Here is a 15,068-nt window from a genome sequence, read left to right on the forward strand (position 1 = left end):
AGGCTCTAAGATGGATGGCTACTGCGGCTTTTCCCTCTGAAACGGGTGGTAGGTTGCGTCACATAGCTTGAGTTACATTGAAGACTCCGAAGGCTGATTGACTTGAATGGCTTTGAATTGGCTTGAATAGGCTTAATTGGCCTGAAGACACATTGCCTGTGAATTATTCAGTGGGACCTTCGTATTTTGTCAATTTTGCGCAGCCGTTCACCGATCAGCGCTGGTAGGATGCTGTTCAATTTGGTTTCGTTCTATGAATTTTTTTTTTCGGGGGTAGGAGGGAGGGGAGACGGCGTTCACGGCATATCGGCGGCGGCGCTCGGCGCAGCCGCCCTTTTCGAATGACATTTCGTGATCGAGGTTAGCAAGAATGACGTCATAGCACGCCTGCGAAAACTCAACTCCTGTCAACCGAGGGCTACCTAGGCCGGCTACCCAGGCAGGTCGGTTAGCAAGGGATGCGGTTTTGGAGAGGATACGACAAGCCCCGCTAGTATGTCCCAGCCGAGTTACATGGAACATCTTTTCAATCGTAACAGCGCGACAGAAAGCATAATTCGCAGTGTTCCTGCTCCTTATCGGGTGAGTTGAATTCATTATCTGATAAGGCAATCACAGCCTTTGGCTTCGACAAGCTGTCCCTATTTTGCAGAGCCTACTGAAGTGTGTAAATTTTGCGCCCTAAATGCTCTTATTCATTCAGTTCTTTGAGCCCGTTGTTTCGTGCATGCTGCTCAGAGCACACGTGTTCGAAGCGACAAAAATAAAGTAACTAAATTTCAGCTGCCCACATAACAAATCTCTCTTGCGCTTGCCACCTCAGGAGTGCGGGCTATTAGCGGGTTATTGTATTAGTGCCGTTCGAACGTCGCCTGCAGATATTTGGGTCTGACCTTTAACTGTACTTGCCTGTATCTTTCTTCTTTTTCCAGCGCATAGTCCTTGCGTTCTTGCCTCTTTCGTGCAGTGTCAATATTCTGTGTCTCAGGTGGAACCTCCTCTGTTGAACACTGTGCATATCTGCCAATGGCCTATACTGTCCAGTATTTTCTTTGACAACTGCACATGTGATGAGAGTTGTCCCCTTGTGTCACTAGGCGACCTGACGCTTTTCTTATCTTCGGGGCATCACTCGTAGCAGGCTCCTGTAGCTCAAACAGTGCCATTTTTTTTACTCTCGACAGTGTCGTATTATTGTGTGCCGCATCCTGAAATCTCTCCCAAAACTCTGCGTTGGACTCCGGCTTTGACAACTTAACCCCGCTGCTAGCTGGGTTTGTCCCTGTTGCTGCTCAGCTGTTTCGGTGTTGTAGACGGTACTTGATCAGAGGAAGGGTCTTATCTTGAGTCATATCAGATATGGTTGTCAATTGCTTTTCCAGCTGTTCGATAGGGAGGAGTGGTTCCAACGCAGAGTTCTTAGTTTAGTAGCGTCAGCCGGACGATGCATTGGGTCGGGTTCTCTTGTGGAATCGTCGCCGTCGTGAATTATTTTTGCATCGTTGATCACTTTCGCGCCACGCGTAAGACCGCGTTTTACCTTCAGCCGGTCCACTGTCGTTTCAAAGTCCTGCACCAAACTATACGAAGCTGTGGCAGCGTTGAGAAGAGGGCACATAGCGCACGAAAGTATGGAATATGCCGTCCGAACGATCCGAACAAAACAAAAGAAAAATACATTCCTTCTTCTTCTTTTTCCACCTCAGAGCAATGGCCGTTAGCCACTTCTCCTCCTTCTTCTTCAGCCACGAAGGATATGGCCCTTAGCCTCCTCCTCCTCCTCCTTCTTCTTCTTCTTCTTCCACCACTAGGAACAGTGGCGTTTATCCACCAAGGGAGATTGGCCAAGACTATGATCGATGAGGATGATGCATTTTGGGCATGCGTCTGCTAGTGTAGACACGGAAGTCGACCCTTTTCCCACGATTCTTAGAAAGTACCGGTCACCTATTGAGGTAGAAGAGACTTTATGTGGTGGAAGCGACTCAGTAAGGGTGGCTGACCACGTAGCAGTTTTGTGGGGCGGAAAGCGGACACGCTGAGGTACCGAACGTGGTTGTCAGAGAAGGCCGGCTTGAGTCGGTCTATGGCAACAGACTCGGAACGGTCATGTAGGACGATGAGGAAAGTCTTCTCATTCCTCAGAGGACTTTGTAGTGCCCGGAGTAACATGGTTTGAGGGCACGGCAACCTCGGTCCGGTCGAAGAAAGACGTGCGACGAGGACTGAAGGTGAGGAGCAGGTTTTGAGATTGTCGAAGGTGAACCACGAATGTCTACTGGACGTACCAGTAATATCCAAATACGTATCCAAGACCGACATCTATTATACGTGAAATCGGTGGAGGTCTATGGAACATGCATTGTACCCATATTCTAGACGTACACTGTGCATCCATCTAGCAGGTGCAATGTACGTGTAATGGATGGTACAAACTTATCAGACATTGTTCCAACTGCTAGTTTCCTGCCAAATCGGTAACTGGAAAACCCATAAAGATTAAATTATGCTCGTATTAATTCTAATAGATGTCCTCCATGTGCTTTGAACTGATATCTGATGGATGTGACAAACGTCCAGTAGTTACGTCCATTAGACGTGCTTAGTAAGATGTGTGGATGGGTTGATAGTACGTCCAAGCGACATCCAGTGGATCAAAGCGGGTATATATTAGACGTGCACAATATCGAGGACTACTCCTCTTATGGATGTTCATAAGATGTTTCTGGTTGTCTGTGGGTGATGGAAGTGGAGGGGTCGACGGGTGGAGCTGAGGACGTGGTAAAGAAATCGGGAGGAAGACGAAGAAGGGTCGTACCATAGACCAGTTCAGTCGAGGAATCCGCCACGTCGGCCAGCACTTCGTAGACTGAGGAGGATCAGGAGGAGGGCGTCAGGCCAGCGCTCACGGTTACCGGTGGCCATAATGGACGGGTTCCGTGCGGCTCATTATGGAAAACCGGTAAGCGTCTTGCGGGTCAGGTCGACGGTTACTCCGAAGCGATGAAGGAAATCAGCTCTGATAAGGCTGTGTGAAATGACTACAGTTCGGAAGATCCATGAAAAGGAGCGTCGTAGGCCCAAGTGACACTGTCAGAGAGCGTTCGCGATACACAGCAATGCATGAAACATTTGCGGCTGCGGGAGAATAAACGAGACGGCCCAGCTGTTCACTCTTGCATGGTAGCTGGAATTGGGCTGACCTCTGTAAGGAAACTGCGCTTGGGCCCAGGAATAAAAAGGACACACACAACACAGCAAAGTGTCGAAGGGGGTCAGCAGGCCGACGACAGTGGCCCCCGAGGTGGTTTCCCGGCCATGCACACGGTGAGCCGCAGTTGCGCGAACCAATAGAAATCTGTTGGGTTGTTTTCCTGAGTTGGGGAAAGACGTCGATGGCGCCGCGGAGACTGTGACCGGCGACGCCGGTGTTGCGGGCGGGAAGTTCGTCGAACCCTGTCGTCATCCGGGGAACTGTGCTTGCTGGGCAATATGGAAGCCGAGAGGCTGGACATGCGTTGGACTTGGGTCCGTGGCTCTTCAGTGGCGTACGGAGAGCAGTGACTTGCCATGGCCGTCGGAGATGACTCCGGTCGCTTTGACGGCTGCGACCATGTGCACGGCGACCTCCATGATCTTATCAGCATGGACAGCTAGTTCAGCAATGGACAGATTGGTAGCGGTGGCTAGCAGCATCGGCACCTTGGGAGGGAGACGCTGAAGAATGAGTACTTTCAGCAGAGGTTCGTCGTTGACACCGCGCGATCTCCCAAAATGGTTTGCATATGTCGTAGCATTTGCGATGGTCGCCTTTGCCAAGGGCTGCTGGAGGCGTTCTGAAGCCATTGTTCTTTAGACAATCGCCGTTTTCAGCTGAACGTACGGTGTGGAACGGGGCGGCGTACAGATAATTCCACTTGCAACATGGAGACGATGTGGAAAAATCTAGTGTATTGCAAAGTGATCCCGGCGAGCAGGAACTGACATTCGACCTGGGAGAACCACACGTATGTGGTCCTCATGTAGATGTGTGGGCCTGAGAAGAAAGCAACCGTAGGCGCCTGAGATCAGTCAGAAAGGACTGTGGCAGTCTGTAAGGAATTTTCTTGACAGCCGACACGAGCACTGACATTTTAATAGCCTGTGCTGCAAAGTCGATGGGGTAACTTCGACAATAAGCCTGGCGGTTACCGTGGTTTAGGGAGCACCCCAATGAAGACTACTGAGGGATGTTCGCATGTTTTCTGTGCTGAGTAGTCCTCTTGGACTACCCAAATCCCAGAGCAAAAGGGCTAGCACACCCGTCCCTCTCCTGTGCCACCTTCACCTCTCACCTTCCTCTTTCACGCCTGCCTCTTCTCTTCTCTCTCCTCTGGGTGCACCGAGCCGCGACTCCAGAGCAGGCTGACCGCATCTTCCCCCTACATCACCCCGCGCCACCCCACGCCTGTGCTGCCATTCAAAATTCCCACTCAAAACAGGGAAGAGCGGACGACACCGTCATACTCGAACCAGGTCCCCCAAGGTCGCCATTTTCCCATGTATTTGCTCCTATCCCGATGCGTGCAATGCCGGAGGCCGCCCTTAGATACCCCATTGTTACCAGACGTTGGCTTGCGTTTGATTGTAGCGCGCTAAAGATCCAGTTGAAGCACAATCCAAGCCAGGCCAAGTCACCGAAGGAGAAATGGACGACTGCGCCTGCGGCGCCTGGTACGACAGGTACGCTATGTGATGCACGCAGCCGTGTACTAGATCCTTCAGATCGCTCAACACGTTTAAAAACGGGACCAAAAAGTGAAACACGACACAGAAAGTTGTTATACGCGTTTTATTTGGACATATAAAGACTAGATTCATTCGCAGAAACAACAAAACCATTTTGCCGCTAAACTTAGCGCGCTGAAGTGATCCGGAACGGCAACAATGGGGTATCTAGTGGCGGCCTTCTTCGTTGCACGCTTTTCCGAGGTGAGTTTGGGGGACCTGACTCGAACTACTCGAGCTAGGAGCCAGACAGATTTTTTCCCTCCTCTTTCTTTTTTTTTTTTTTTTTTTTTTTACGGCGGCGGCGTTTGATTGCAATGGGCGGCGGCGCGCCACCCTTGCACGTGTGGCGACGGCGGTGGCGACCGCCGCCACATAATGTGGCCGCGTTTGACGGCGCATGGATGCGCGAAATGAGCAGTAACGCCATATACACCTTCATGTCCCATTCGGGGAGTATCCAGGTGACCAGAATATACAACAACACTGTAGATCACCCTCCCTTAACCTTTAGAGCGCATTTAGAGTACCTGGCTGCTATGTCGTATCACCTTACCACGACATTACGATTTGTCGTGCGTCTTAACGCGTATAATGTTCCCGGAGACTCGTTCGCAGGCGCCAGAGGAGGAGGAGCCGAGTTTCACCGCTTCACACTGTGAAGTAGGTCAGACAGCTCCTCGTAGAGGAAAAGTTGCAGAGCGAGTTCTTACTTATTTTTGCGGAAAATTTATCGATTTCACTGTGTTTCAAAATCGATGTACCGCTATGCAAAGCCGCCATGTTGCAGTTCCAGCACAACTGGCGCCGCAGAAGAGGGTAGCGCGTAGCTCTACTGCCTTCTTCAAGGCACGCGCATGAACTTCTATTGCCACTCCATAGAGGGCGAGACGAGTCTAGGGAAACATAGGTTGAGGCGCGGAATAGAAAAAAGGAATCCGATCTACGCACGCAGCTGTCCAGGCGATAAAAGGTAATTCGCCGCACGATTTCCGAACGTGGGTCGGTTCTCGCGTGCCCTGGGAGGCCATATTCCGAATCCTATAGCTTCGACAGTGCATTATTTTTCGGATGTTTTCATCAAAATAGTGCATAAAAAATACCAGACATTGCAGGTTCACATATCGTTCCTTCGAGACTATCTCATTACATTTTTTCGCATGTCCTCTAAGCATTTCTCTAGCAGACGGAGGACACATTTTACTACAGCGACGTCAAAGGCAGCCATGTTTGTTGACATTGCTGATTTTGGGGGATGACCAGATCATACGATTTTTTTGTCTTCAGATTTTGAGAACATTAATTTTGTAAAAATTCGAGAGCTCGAACTAGAAAAACGTAAGCAAAAAAAAAAAAAAATTGTGTGTATTCTTTCTTGTACGCTTTGAACTTTTGAACAACGTATACAACGATAAAGTGTCGTAAGGTTGTTAGTACTACCACGGTTTCTCTCCACTGTAACAAGAACACGACACAGTCGACACGACCATTTGTTAATGCCAAATTTTTTTCGAGAAAAGACACTTTTCAATAATTTTTTCTCGAGAACAGTGAATGACTGGATCTGATTACCTGATAGTGCTTTCAAACCACTAATTTGGTCATTGTAGCGCCTCATCTGCTGTTTTTTTTATTTTATTTTTTATTTTACAGTGTGTACCTATTGTCATTTTAATGTGCTGTAGACCTACACTCTAAAAACACAGCTTCACCGCATAACGCGCTCAGTGCCAGCCGGTGCCACGAATGATAGGGTCATCGCTTCTGATTCGAGGACAGAGGTGGACGTAGGCCTTTTTATGTGAAAGTCTATATACGATAATGGATACAAAAAGGCGTACGCCCTCCTCTCTCTTCAAATTAGAAGTGATAACTCTATCGTTCGTGGCCATGGTTGGCGCGCGCAGAGCGGGCTGTGCGGTGAGGTTGTGTTTTTAGAGCACGACCTACTAGATTATAACGACCATGTCGTGGCACCTCTTCCCAGAGCCGCATTTGGAAGCTAGCGGTGGCGCTACTCATCGTCCCAGGTTATTGCTTCCTCAACTTCTACGATACTTTGTACTTCAGCTTTCCTTAGTATTTCTGTACAAGCGGTGGATATTCATATTCCACAGATGTTTCGTTCTGAGGTTGATTATCATCATCGTTCTACTCGTTTCCATAGGAACTACTGCTGCCGTCTGCTACAGTAGTCGTACGCACGCTTCTGCGCGTTCAGAATTGAAATTGCCACCGTCCAATCGTGATGCAGATTTCGCGTGCCGATGAGTAGCGCCCCTAGCGGACTGTGCGGAGGGGCTCCTCATAGGCGTTGCCGATTATGACGTGGTCGTTATAATCTATTAGGTCGTGTTTTAGAGTGTAGAGTTTCCGTGTTTACCTATGTAAAGCCACTCCTGTAAGGGCCAAAGCACTGGCCTGCAGTATTTATAATAATGATGATCAATAAATAAAGACCGCCAATCGAACACCAGTGGACTGTTGATGGCAGCTCGTTTCCATAGTCGTCATTGACGGATTCTTAATTGTTATGTCACGTCTCTCAATGCTTTGACTCTATATGTATACACTCTAAAATCTGAACCTTCTTCTAAGGGAACTGTGCCGGCATGTGTCTAAAAACGTCTGAGGAAAACCCAGGAAAAACCCCAGACAGCACAGCCGGCACCGGGATTCGAACCCGGGTACCTCCCAAGGGACATTGGCCAGGGCTATATAGATTTGGCTACCTAGACTATGACAAATCTGGGCGGATTCCAACTGGGAGGTACCCGGGTCATGTCATAGTCTAGGTAGCCAACTCTATAGCCCTGGACAATCTCCCTTGTGGCTAATGGCCATTCTCCACGGGAAGAAGAAGAAGAAGAATGTTCCTCGTGGCATCTCGCTTCACGAGCTTCGAAAGCCGAAAGTGGAGCTGCGAAGAACCATGTCGTCCGCTGGACCATTCCTATGGCTCACGATATCAGGTATTTTCCTAATTTTAGGATTCGCTCGTCGAATATACTGAGCCTTAGTTTCGAAAATCACATGGAACGATTGTACCTGAACATCGTCGGTAAAATGTTGGGTCTTATTTAGCGTCACTGGCTCGAAGCAGCGACAGCCGCAGTTGTTTAAATAGTGAGCACGTTTAGGGGAACTATTTACGCTTTAAAACAACGGCACTCAACAATGTTGTTGTCGAAGGCATCGGATTGAAGCACGTCTATATGTTGAGGCACAAGGAAGGCAAGATATTTCATAGCGTGTGTACTTTCAGCGACGCTGTTGTCGGCACTGGCCAGTGTCGTGAGGCAGAAGTCGCCGTTTTATATGTTCTCCAAGCCAGAAGAGAGTCGCCCATCCTGCGTCTTTGGTGCCGTAAGTGGGAATGCGTCTTGAAAAATAGTCAGTTTTTATCGTGGTATGAAAGAGTTCCTTTGAATGAAAAATAGCGCTCGTTCCGTTCAACTTGATGTAACGTTAGCTTCACTCGAGTGTTTACGGGGCTTAAGACATTTTTAATGAAACGAAAAGTATTAGATCGAGGACGTTTAGAAATCGTACCAGAAATTTTCTTTTGATTCGATAAATGGTGCACAGGCTTGTTTCCAAATAATCGTCGTTTTTTGTTTCTCTTTCGCTCAGCACTTTTATAGAAATCTGCCTAGCTATATTTGAAGTGGCTAGAATGGCGGAGTCGACGCAATGTTAAATTTTAAGGCGATTTTGCGAGCGTGGATGACGGTGGCACGTGGGTTCAGACCCCGCTGACGGATGTATTTTCCATCGTGTAGAACCACACAGCGTCCAGGGTGAACACCAGTGCCCGGCTGAGGGAATTAAGGCTCCTTCTCAGCAAAGACAACCTTCAAGGCTACATAATACCATCTGAAGACGCGCATCATGTAAGTGAACCGCCTTACGTTCATGATGATATACAGAACATTTTTTTTAAGAGCGAATTTGTGCCGGACCACTACAAGAGGAGAGAGTACATAACGGGATTCTCCGGAGACACAGGTCAGTGTCGACAACAAAAATGCACATTGGGGTCGTCCTGGTAACCTGGAAAGTGCACGTCATCGCAATATTAATTGCTTAAATGACGTGACAGGCACTGCAGTGGTTCTGAGGGACTCCGCTGCATTATGGGTGGAAGGCCGTTACATGGTTCAGGCGGAAGATGAGCTCGACTGCAACTGGGTACTCATGAGCGGAGGACGAACCGACGTACCTACCATCGAAGAATGGCTCAAAAGTAATCTACACGGAAGTGCCCGTGTCGGCATCGATTGCCGTGTGGTACCGTTCCAAGAGGTACGTCGTATATAGAGGTATACGTTCAACCAATGCTAATGTAATTCGTATCGAACCCAGTATCGAAGACTGGCAGATGGACTTCATCCGTTCGGAATCGAAATAGTGGGCGAGACACGAAACCTCGTTGACGACATCTGGACGACTGCGAGACCTCCGGAGCTCAATACAACCATCTCGGTGCACAGCATCGAGTTCGCTGGTACGACTGCTTTGCAGAAACACCTTTAATTGGGCTTATGAGACAGGTTATGTTGCTCATCACCAGAAATACCCAATCCACGATGTCGTCTTCAACGTGCACATAATTCGTGTCTGTGCGCAAATAATTGGCGGCAGTAACGTTACACGGATATTGTAAAGGCAGCGTCTGTCGTTTGTCTCCGTGAGTTGGTTCTATAGACTGCATTCATGCGGAAATTGTAGCGACTCATTTTGGCATCTTTAGCTATCCTTTGCGATCTTGCCTTGCCTTTCCTCTGCCTATGTCTCTGTATAGGTGAGAGTTGGCAGGACAAAGTTCGGAAGGTCCGCGACTTCCTCAAGAAGTCTGGTATCGACGCTGTGTTGGTCACAAACCTGGAAGAAATTGCCTGTGAGTGGCGGCAGAATAAATAAATGTACCCACACGTACCCACATAATATATGTATACTTTCTAGGGCTGTACAACCTGAGAGGCAGAGAGGTTCCTTTCACGCCAGTGTTTGAAGCCTTTGCCTTTGTATCTCAAGACGAACAAAAGTGAGACATCTATTTTATTTAATGACAACTTTGTGGCAATATTTTCGATCAGGCTCTACGTGTCCGCTAAGAAGCTTACGACGGAAGTCCGTAACTACCTGATTATGGAAGATTGCAACAACTGGGCTTGCGTACAGGTACCACATTTCCTGAGAGCGTTGCTGACAACTTATCGTCCTCCATTCTCTGATAGATTTCTTATCGAGATTTTTAAACTCGCGATGTTCTCCTACTTTCGTTCTTCATGCATTGCTTGTCTATAACGTCTTGCTCGCTTTACATACACGTAAATAATGTGTTCCCACCTCTTACACAGTGGAAAGACTACAAGCAAATCCCGAACGAAATAAACCTTAGCGGCAACTTGGTCAACAAGCTCCTGGTCTCACCGTTTTGCAGCTACGCGATATGTGGTCAAATGGATGTCGTATGTGCTTGCATTCCCTTTTTTGACTGTCCTTGTAACACGACATCATTGTAGGACAAACTGGTTGTGAGCGAAGCACCCATCAAGATGATGATGACCATCAAGAACAACATTGAACTTCGCGGTCTAAGAAATGCTCACGTAAGATTTGTAACTCCCAGTGGCTATTCGACTTTGCGAACACGTACCATATTATCCTCCGTATAACGTTCACGTTATACATGGCAAAAATGTCACGAAGCTGCGTGTTCCACAAGGGTGGCTTCTAAGATGTGACGTGAACAGTTCCCATCTCGTATGGAAAATATGCAAAGCGTCGTAGCAAGAAGGGGCATTTCACTCTGACGTAAGCATGGTCAGCCGAACTTGGGCAGGGACGTCACAACATTGTCTCGAACCGATAGCTTCATTGCTTGACAGCGAAAGCGCTGACTACAAAATTGGCCGCATCAGCGTTTACTCAGCTTTGGTACGCAATCAGTGAGACTGGCGAGAACTCTATCGCAATTCCCAATGAATCCCAATGTAATAAAATGTGGACGTTTTTATTACGCTTATTTTGGGGGCGCGCATTGCAGCTGAAAGATTCCATCGTGTTGGTTTCTCTGCTGTCACGCATTGACGCTGATCTGACGGAGAAGAAACGTTGGGATGAAATGAAAGTTATCGAAGAACTGACCGTACTCAGGAGGTAAGCGGGGACCAATAATTCCGAGCGATATTTCATCCTGATTTTCTGTGGAAAGTAAACAGCCACATTACCGTGGGGAAAGCTTCGAAACCGTGGCTGCTGTTGGTCCACACTCAGCTATGCCAGGTTACCGCACCAGGCTCGGCAACAACGCTACTATTGACAATACAAGCATCTTTCTCCTCGACTGTGGCGCACAATACCTGTAAGTAGCCGAGGTTGTTCGATGAAACTATCAACCATCGTGTCGTTGTGCAGGGATGGCACCACGGATGTCGCCAGGACTTTGCATTATGGCACTCCAGCAGAATATGAAAAGGTATTGAGGCGCAAAAATACATTCTCTGCACTAACCACATCGTTTTCAGGAGATTTATACGCGAGTGCTGATGGGCATGGTCGACTTGTTCCTGACCGTATTTCCAGAAGGAACAAAAGGTCTGCTTTTCGTATATCGTATATCCTCCTCGTGAAAATTGCTTCTAACCTCAGATTCTTCCCTGGATGTGATTGCTCGAGCTCCTTTGTGGAGGGCTGGCCTCGACTTCTTGCACGGCGTCAGCCATGGTCTCGGTTCCTACATGCTGGTTCATGAGCGTAAGTCAGTCTCGTGTAACGATAGGTGAATGACGAATGCAACACCTCGTGATTCCAATGATAATCCCTACCCAAATACACATAAATTACACTGGGTCCACACGAGCGTCCCGCGCTGTTGCAATGGTAACATTGAAACCATGGAGGAAAAAATCTGCTTAGATTACAAGTCTCCGGACACACATCCCTACGAAGTATAGGATGGGTGAAAATGCCCCCAACTTAAACTTAAGGCCGGTTTCACGCTAACGTTTTTCCCGTCCATGTTTTTCACGAGCGAGAAACGGATCCATTATAGTCTATATATGGTGCTATTCACACATGCAAGTTTGTTCACGGACAGTGTGTCCGTGCCGAGAAAGTCTCTGAAGCGTCCTATTCTGGCCGGTCCTTCACGTACTCCGCTCGCCGTGTAGAACATGATGGAAATCAATGATGAAAGAAGCTGAAAGTCACTGAAAAGGTTAGCCATATGTCACACGACCTTTTCAGACGACGTTCGTCGTCCGTGTGCTTCAAAACACAACGTAATGGCGTTCGAACCCCATGCATAGGTTCCAATGGGTCCGTTTTGCCTCCGTTAAAAACACGAACGCGAAAAACGTTCGTGTGAATCCGGTCTTAGGCTCGGTTTCACCTCGGTTTCACTTTGGTGGCTATCCTTTTTCTTCCTCGAGGACGACTTTGTTGAACGAGGATCCCTTTTTTTTTTATTACTTCTGTTCAAGGGTCTTGCGCATATTCTCGATTATGCGTTATATTTAAACAATTCGTCTTACTTTCCTTCGGTATGCCCACACGATCACGGAATGCGTTCCTCCTGCTCTTCCACAGTCACAATGCCGTCTGTATGTCGCCACGTAGAGTGACGCGGCTAGGTGTTGCAACCAATGGTAGCGTATGTAGAGCGGGGCTTAATATGCCGTCCTTAGGTTGAGCACGACGACAACAGTATTTTCGTCCTCAAGGAGGAACAAAATGTCTTTCAGCTCCCAAATAATAAGGTGACTGAATTCAAAACCGCATTTTTCGCTTCGGACAATATCCCATACGACGAGTTCTGAAGACTGAACTTGACCACAACCATTGTACAGAGTGATATCGCTCTTGATTTGTGGAAAGCGTACGGCTTCTTGTGACAATTAGCATAATGCGCAAGTGTCACGAAAAAGGCCCCCGTTTTTAACCATACAGGGAGCAGAACGATGTCACTCGGGATGGCTGGCTAAGAGCATGCTATGCGGTCAAGTTCAGTTTCAATAGTCGGGGCAACATGCCGCCACACACTTCTTTTTCACACTCGCCACAAGTGTATGTGGGAACGTGACTGGTAACATCATCTCTGACCGTTAATCCATTTTAGATCCTCCGTTGATTTGGCCTTTTAGTAAGGGTTATCCGCTCCTCGCTGGTATGGTTCTTTCTAACGGTAAGCCCATTGACGGTTAGCTCATACGAGATTGATACCTAATCCAACTATACTCTCAGAACCAGGCTACTACGAAGAAGATAAGTTCGGGGTGCGACTAGAAACATCCATGGTGGTTACCTCCGTCAACACCACCGTAAGTTCCGTTAATGTTTCATCTTCCTTCCGACATCTTCTTTCTTCCCCGTGTAGTATCAGTTCTTGACTCAGAAGCACCTGAAATTCGAACCCATCACATTCGTGCCCTTCGAGCCTAATCTCATCAAATGGAGGCTTCTCAACAAAGCACAGGTACGTTAACCCGAAGCTCCCGACGCATTTCATTCATCCCGTGTTCCTTGCAGATGGATTGGTTGAACGAGTACAACGCTAAGACCTTGGATGTGGTCGGAAGTGAACTATCTCGCATGAAAGACGATGTGGCTTTGGCTTGGCTGCGGAGAAAGGCCTTTAAAATATCCAACGGTTCATTGATCCCAGTCGTAGCTGGAGGTTCTCTTCAAGCGGCTAACACTTTAGACGCTTTCCTCAAGGCTGGTGGAACGCGTGCGACCATTTCTTGGGCTCTTGCCATCGTGTACGTCTTTGTTAACGGCGTCTGATAAGTGCTTTGGGGCGGATTAAATGGCTGTTGGTGCACGTGACGTTTGCTGGATTCTTCTCACCTATAGAACATTGTCTGAAAGCCCGCACGTTAACTATACCTGCGACGAGAGCGGGAATCGGGCGATTCTGTGCAACCTCCATGGAGCGAATGTACAGCGAAAAAGCTGCGAACTTCGCTCAGCGTCGGACGCTCTGCGCGAGGCGTCAAAAATGTGAGCGTCCGCCGCCGATCTGCGTCCGCGATTCCGGAAGCGTCAACTCCAATCAAAGTGCTCTTCCGCTACGAGCCTACGCCAGATCGTATGCACGTGGTCGTCTGCTCTCGTGTATCATAGTCATCGTCCTCTTCTTGCAACTGGATGCTGTCGTCTGCTCGCTGTTTCGCCAACTGTATCCCTAAAACGTGAGGCATTCTCTGCCAAGAAACATGTTTTCCTTTCGCAGTAGTGAATATGCCTTTCGGTACGTTACTGGGCGCATCTTTTCAGACAGTTGTTGGATTTAGTTGCAAAATTTGTGACATCAAATGCACTTTTTCGAGCAACTGATTTCACTAAGCTTTCACCTCATACCCTGGCAACAGTGACATCAAAGCATGACTTGCCGACGCCGTCCGGTGCCGGCGAACAATTGGCGGCGGAACGCGCGTGGCAGTCTCCCGCGCGAACTTCGTTGCAAAAAATTCGTTCCATGGAGGTTGCCCTTTATACAGGGTGTGTGCAGAAAAACATGACCCGCATTTTTACATGTAACTCGTTGTCTACTTACCCGAGGAACTTCCGGTGGCGTACGATGGCGTATTTATGCGTCCGAAAGCTACAAAAAAATTCTGGAAGCCATACTCAGCATAAAAAATAAACAGAGCGCGAAAACATCGGCTTCCATGCATTTGAATAGGGCAGCATGGCGGTCTGAGGAGCGGTGTGACACGTACCGCTAGGGGCGCTATCGGCGCTGTCGGTCCCGAAACCGAAACGGGGTTCCACAGCGAAGCTCGTTCCTGCTATAAGAAATTCATAACCACGGAAGTCTGTAAGGTTGACACCTGACGAAATTTAATTCCGTTTAGTTGAAGGATTTTCCGTCTATCAAGCGATGATTATGGCACGTCGTTTTCTGATGTTTGGGACTGTTTCGAAAGCAGACGACTGTTTGTCGTCTGTTTGGTTCTCCGAGCTTGCATTGGAAGATCGCCTCCGTACACTCTTATTTGCTTTCATATTATCTTTGTTTGTTCTCGTATTATTTCAAGTTCCTTTATCTCTTATCTTATTTCATATCTTACACGTATTCGTTAGTTTTACTTTTGCTGTGTTTTGTGCTTTTTATGTGACTTTTGCCGGTATGCCTCAATTGACAGTACAGGAGCGCACGCAAGTCGTTCTGTGGTATACTGAACTTCGCAGCCTTAAACAGGTGCGCCGAAGGTTCCAGGACAGGTTTCACCGCCGTCCCCCGTGTAAGGAGACTATTCTTCGCTGGGTGTCACGCTTTGCGGGAGAAG

General features: G+C 48.1%; 1 protein-coding gene across 2 annotated transcripts; it reads left to right on the top strand.

Moving 5' to 3' along the window:
- The first annotated feature begins 331 nt into the window (after positions 1 to 331).
- LOC135387796 (uncharacterized) lies at positions 332 to 13,597 on the top strand. Of its 2 annotated transcripts, none has more exons than XM_064616929.1 (20): positions 332 to 582; positions 8,033 to 8,133; positions 8,550 to 8,660; positions 8,712 to 8,775; positions 8,870 to 9,072; positions 9,133 to 9,274; positions 9,572 to 9,667; positions 9,733 to 9,814; positions 9,867 to 9,951; positions 10,131 to 10,241; positions 10,296 to 10,382; positions 10,820 to 10,932; positions 10,988 to 11,137; positions 11,191 to 11,251; positions 11,301 to 11,370; positions 11,425 to 11,529; positions 12,893 to 12,958; positions 13,018 to 13,094; positions 13,151 to 13,249; positions 13,303 to 13,597. In XM_064616929.1, the coding sequence occupies exons 2-20, from the start codon at positions 8,086 to 8,088 to the stop codon at positions 13,558 to 13,560; spliced, it is 2,028 nt and encodes a 675-aa protein (XP_064472999.1). In that variant the 5' UTR covers positions 332 to 582; positions 8,033 to 8,085; the 3' UTR covers positions 13,561 to 13,597. The 2 variants fall into 2 exon arrangements, with proteins under 2 accessions (XP_064472999.1, XP_064472998.1); XM_064616928.1 differs by lacking the exon at positions 332 to 582 and adding an exon at positions 7,532 to 7,739.
- The last annotated feature ends 1,471 nt before the right edge of the window (positions 13,598 to 15,068 follow it).

This window comes from Ornithodoros turicata, chromosome 3 (assembly GCF_037126465.1).
Source record: "Ornithodoros turicata isolate Travis chromosome 3, ASM3712646v1, whole genome shotgun sequence".
Taxonomy (NCBI): domain Eukaryota; kingdom Metazoa; phylum Arthropoda; class Arachnida; order Ixodida; family Argasidae; genus Ornithodoros; species Ornithodoros turicata.

Coding starts and splice junctions, on each gene's coding strand:
- LOC135387796 (XM_064616928.1), top strand. CDS start 7,604: ATGGCCATTCTCCACGGGAAGAAGAAGAAGAAGAATGTTCCTCGTGGC. Junction 9,275..9,571: donor GCACAGCATCGAGTTCGCTG/GTACGACTGCTT, acceptor GTCTCTGTATAG/GTGAGAGTTGGCAGGACAAA. Junction 13,095..13,150: donor TTACCTCCGTCAACACCACC/GTAAGTTCCGTT, acceptor TTCCCCGTGTAG/TATCAGTTCTTGACTCAGAA.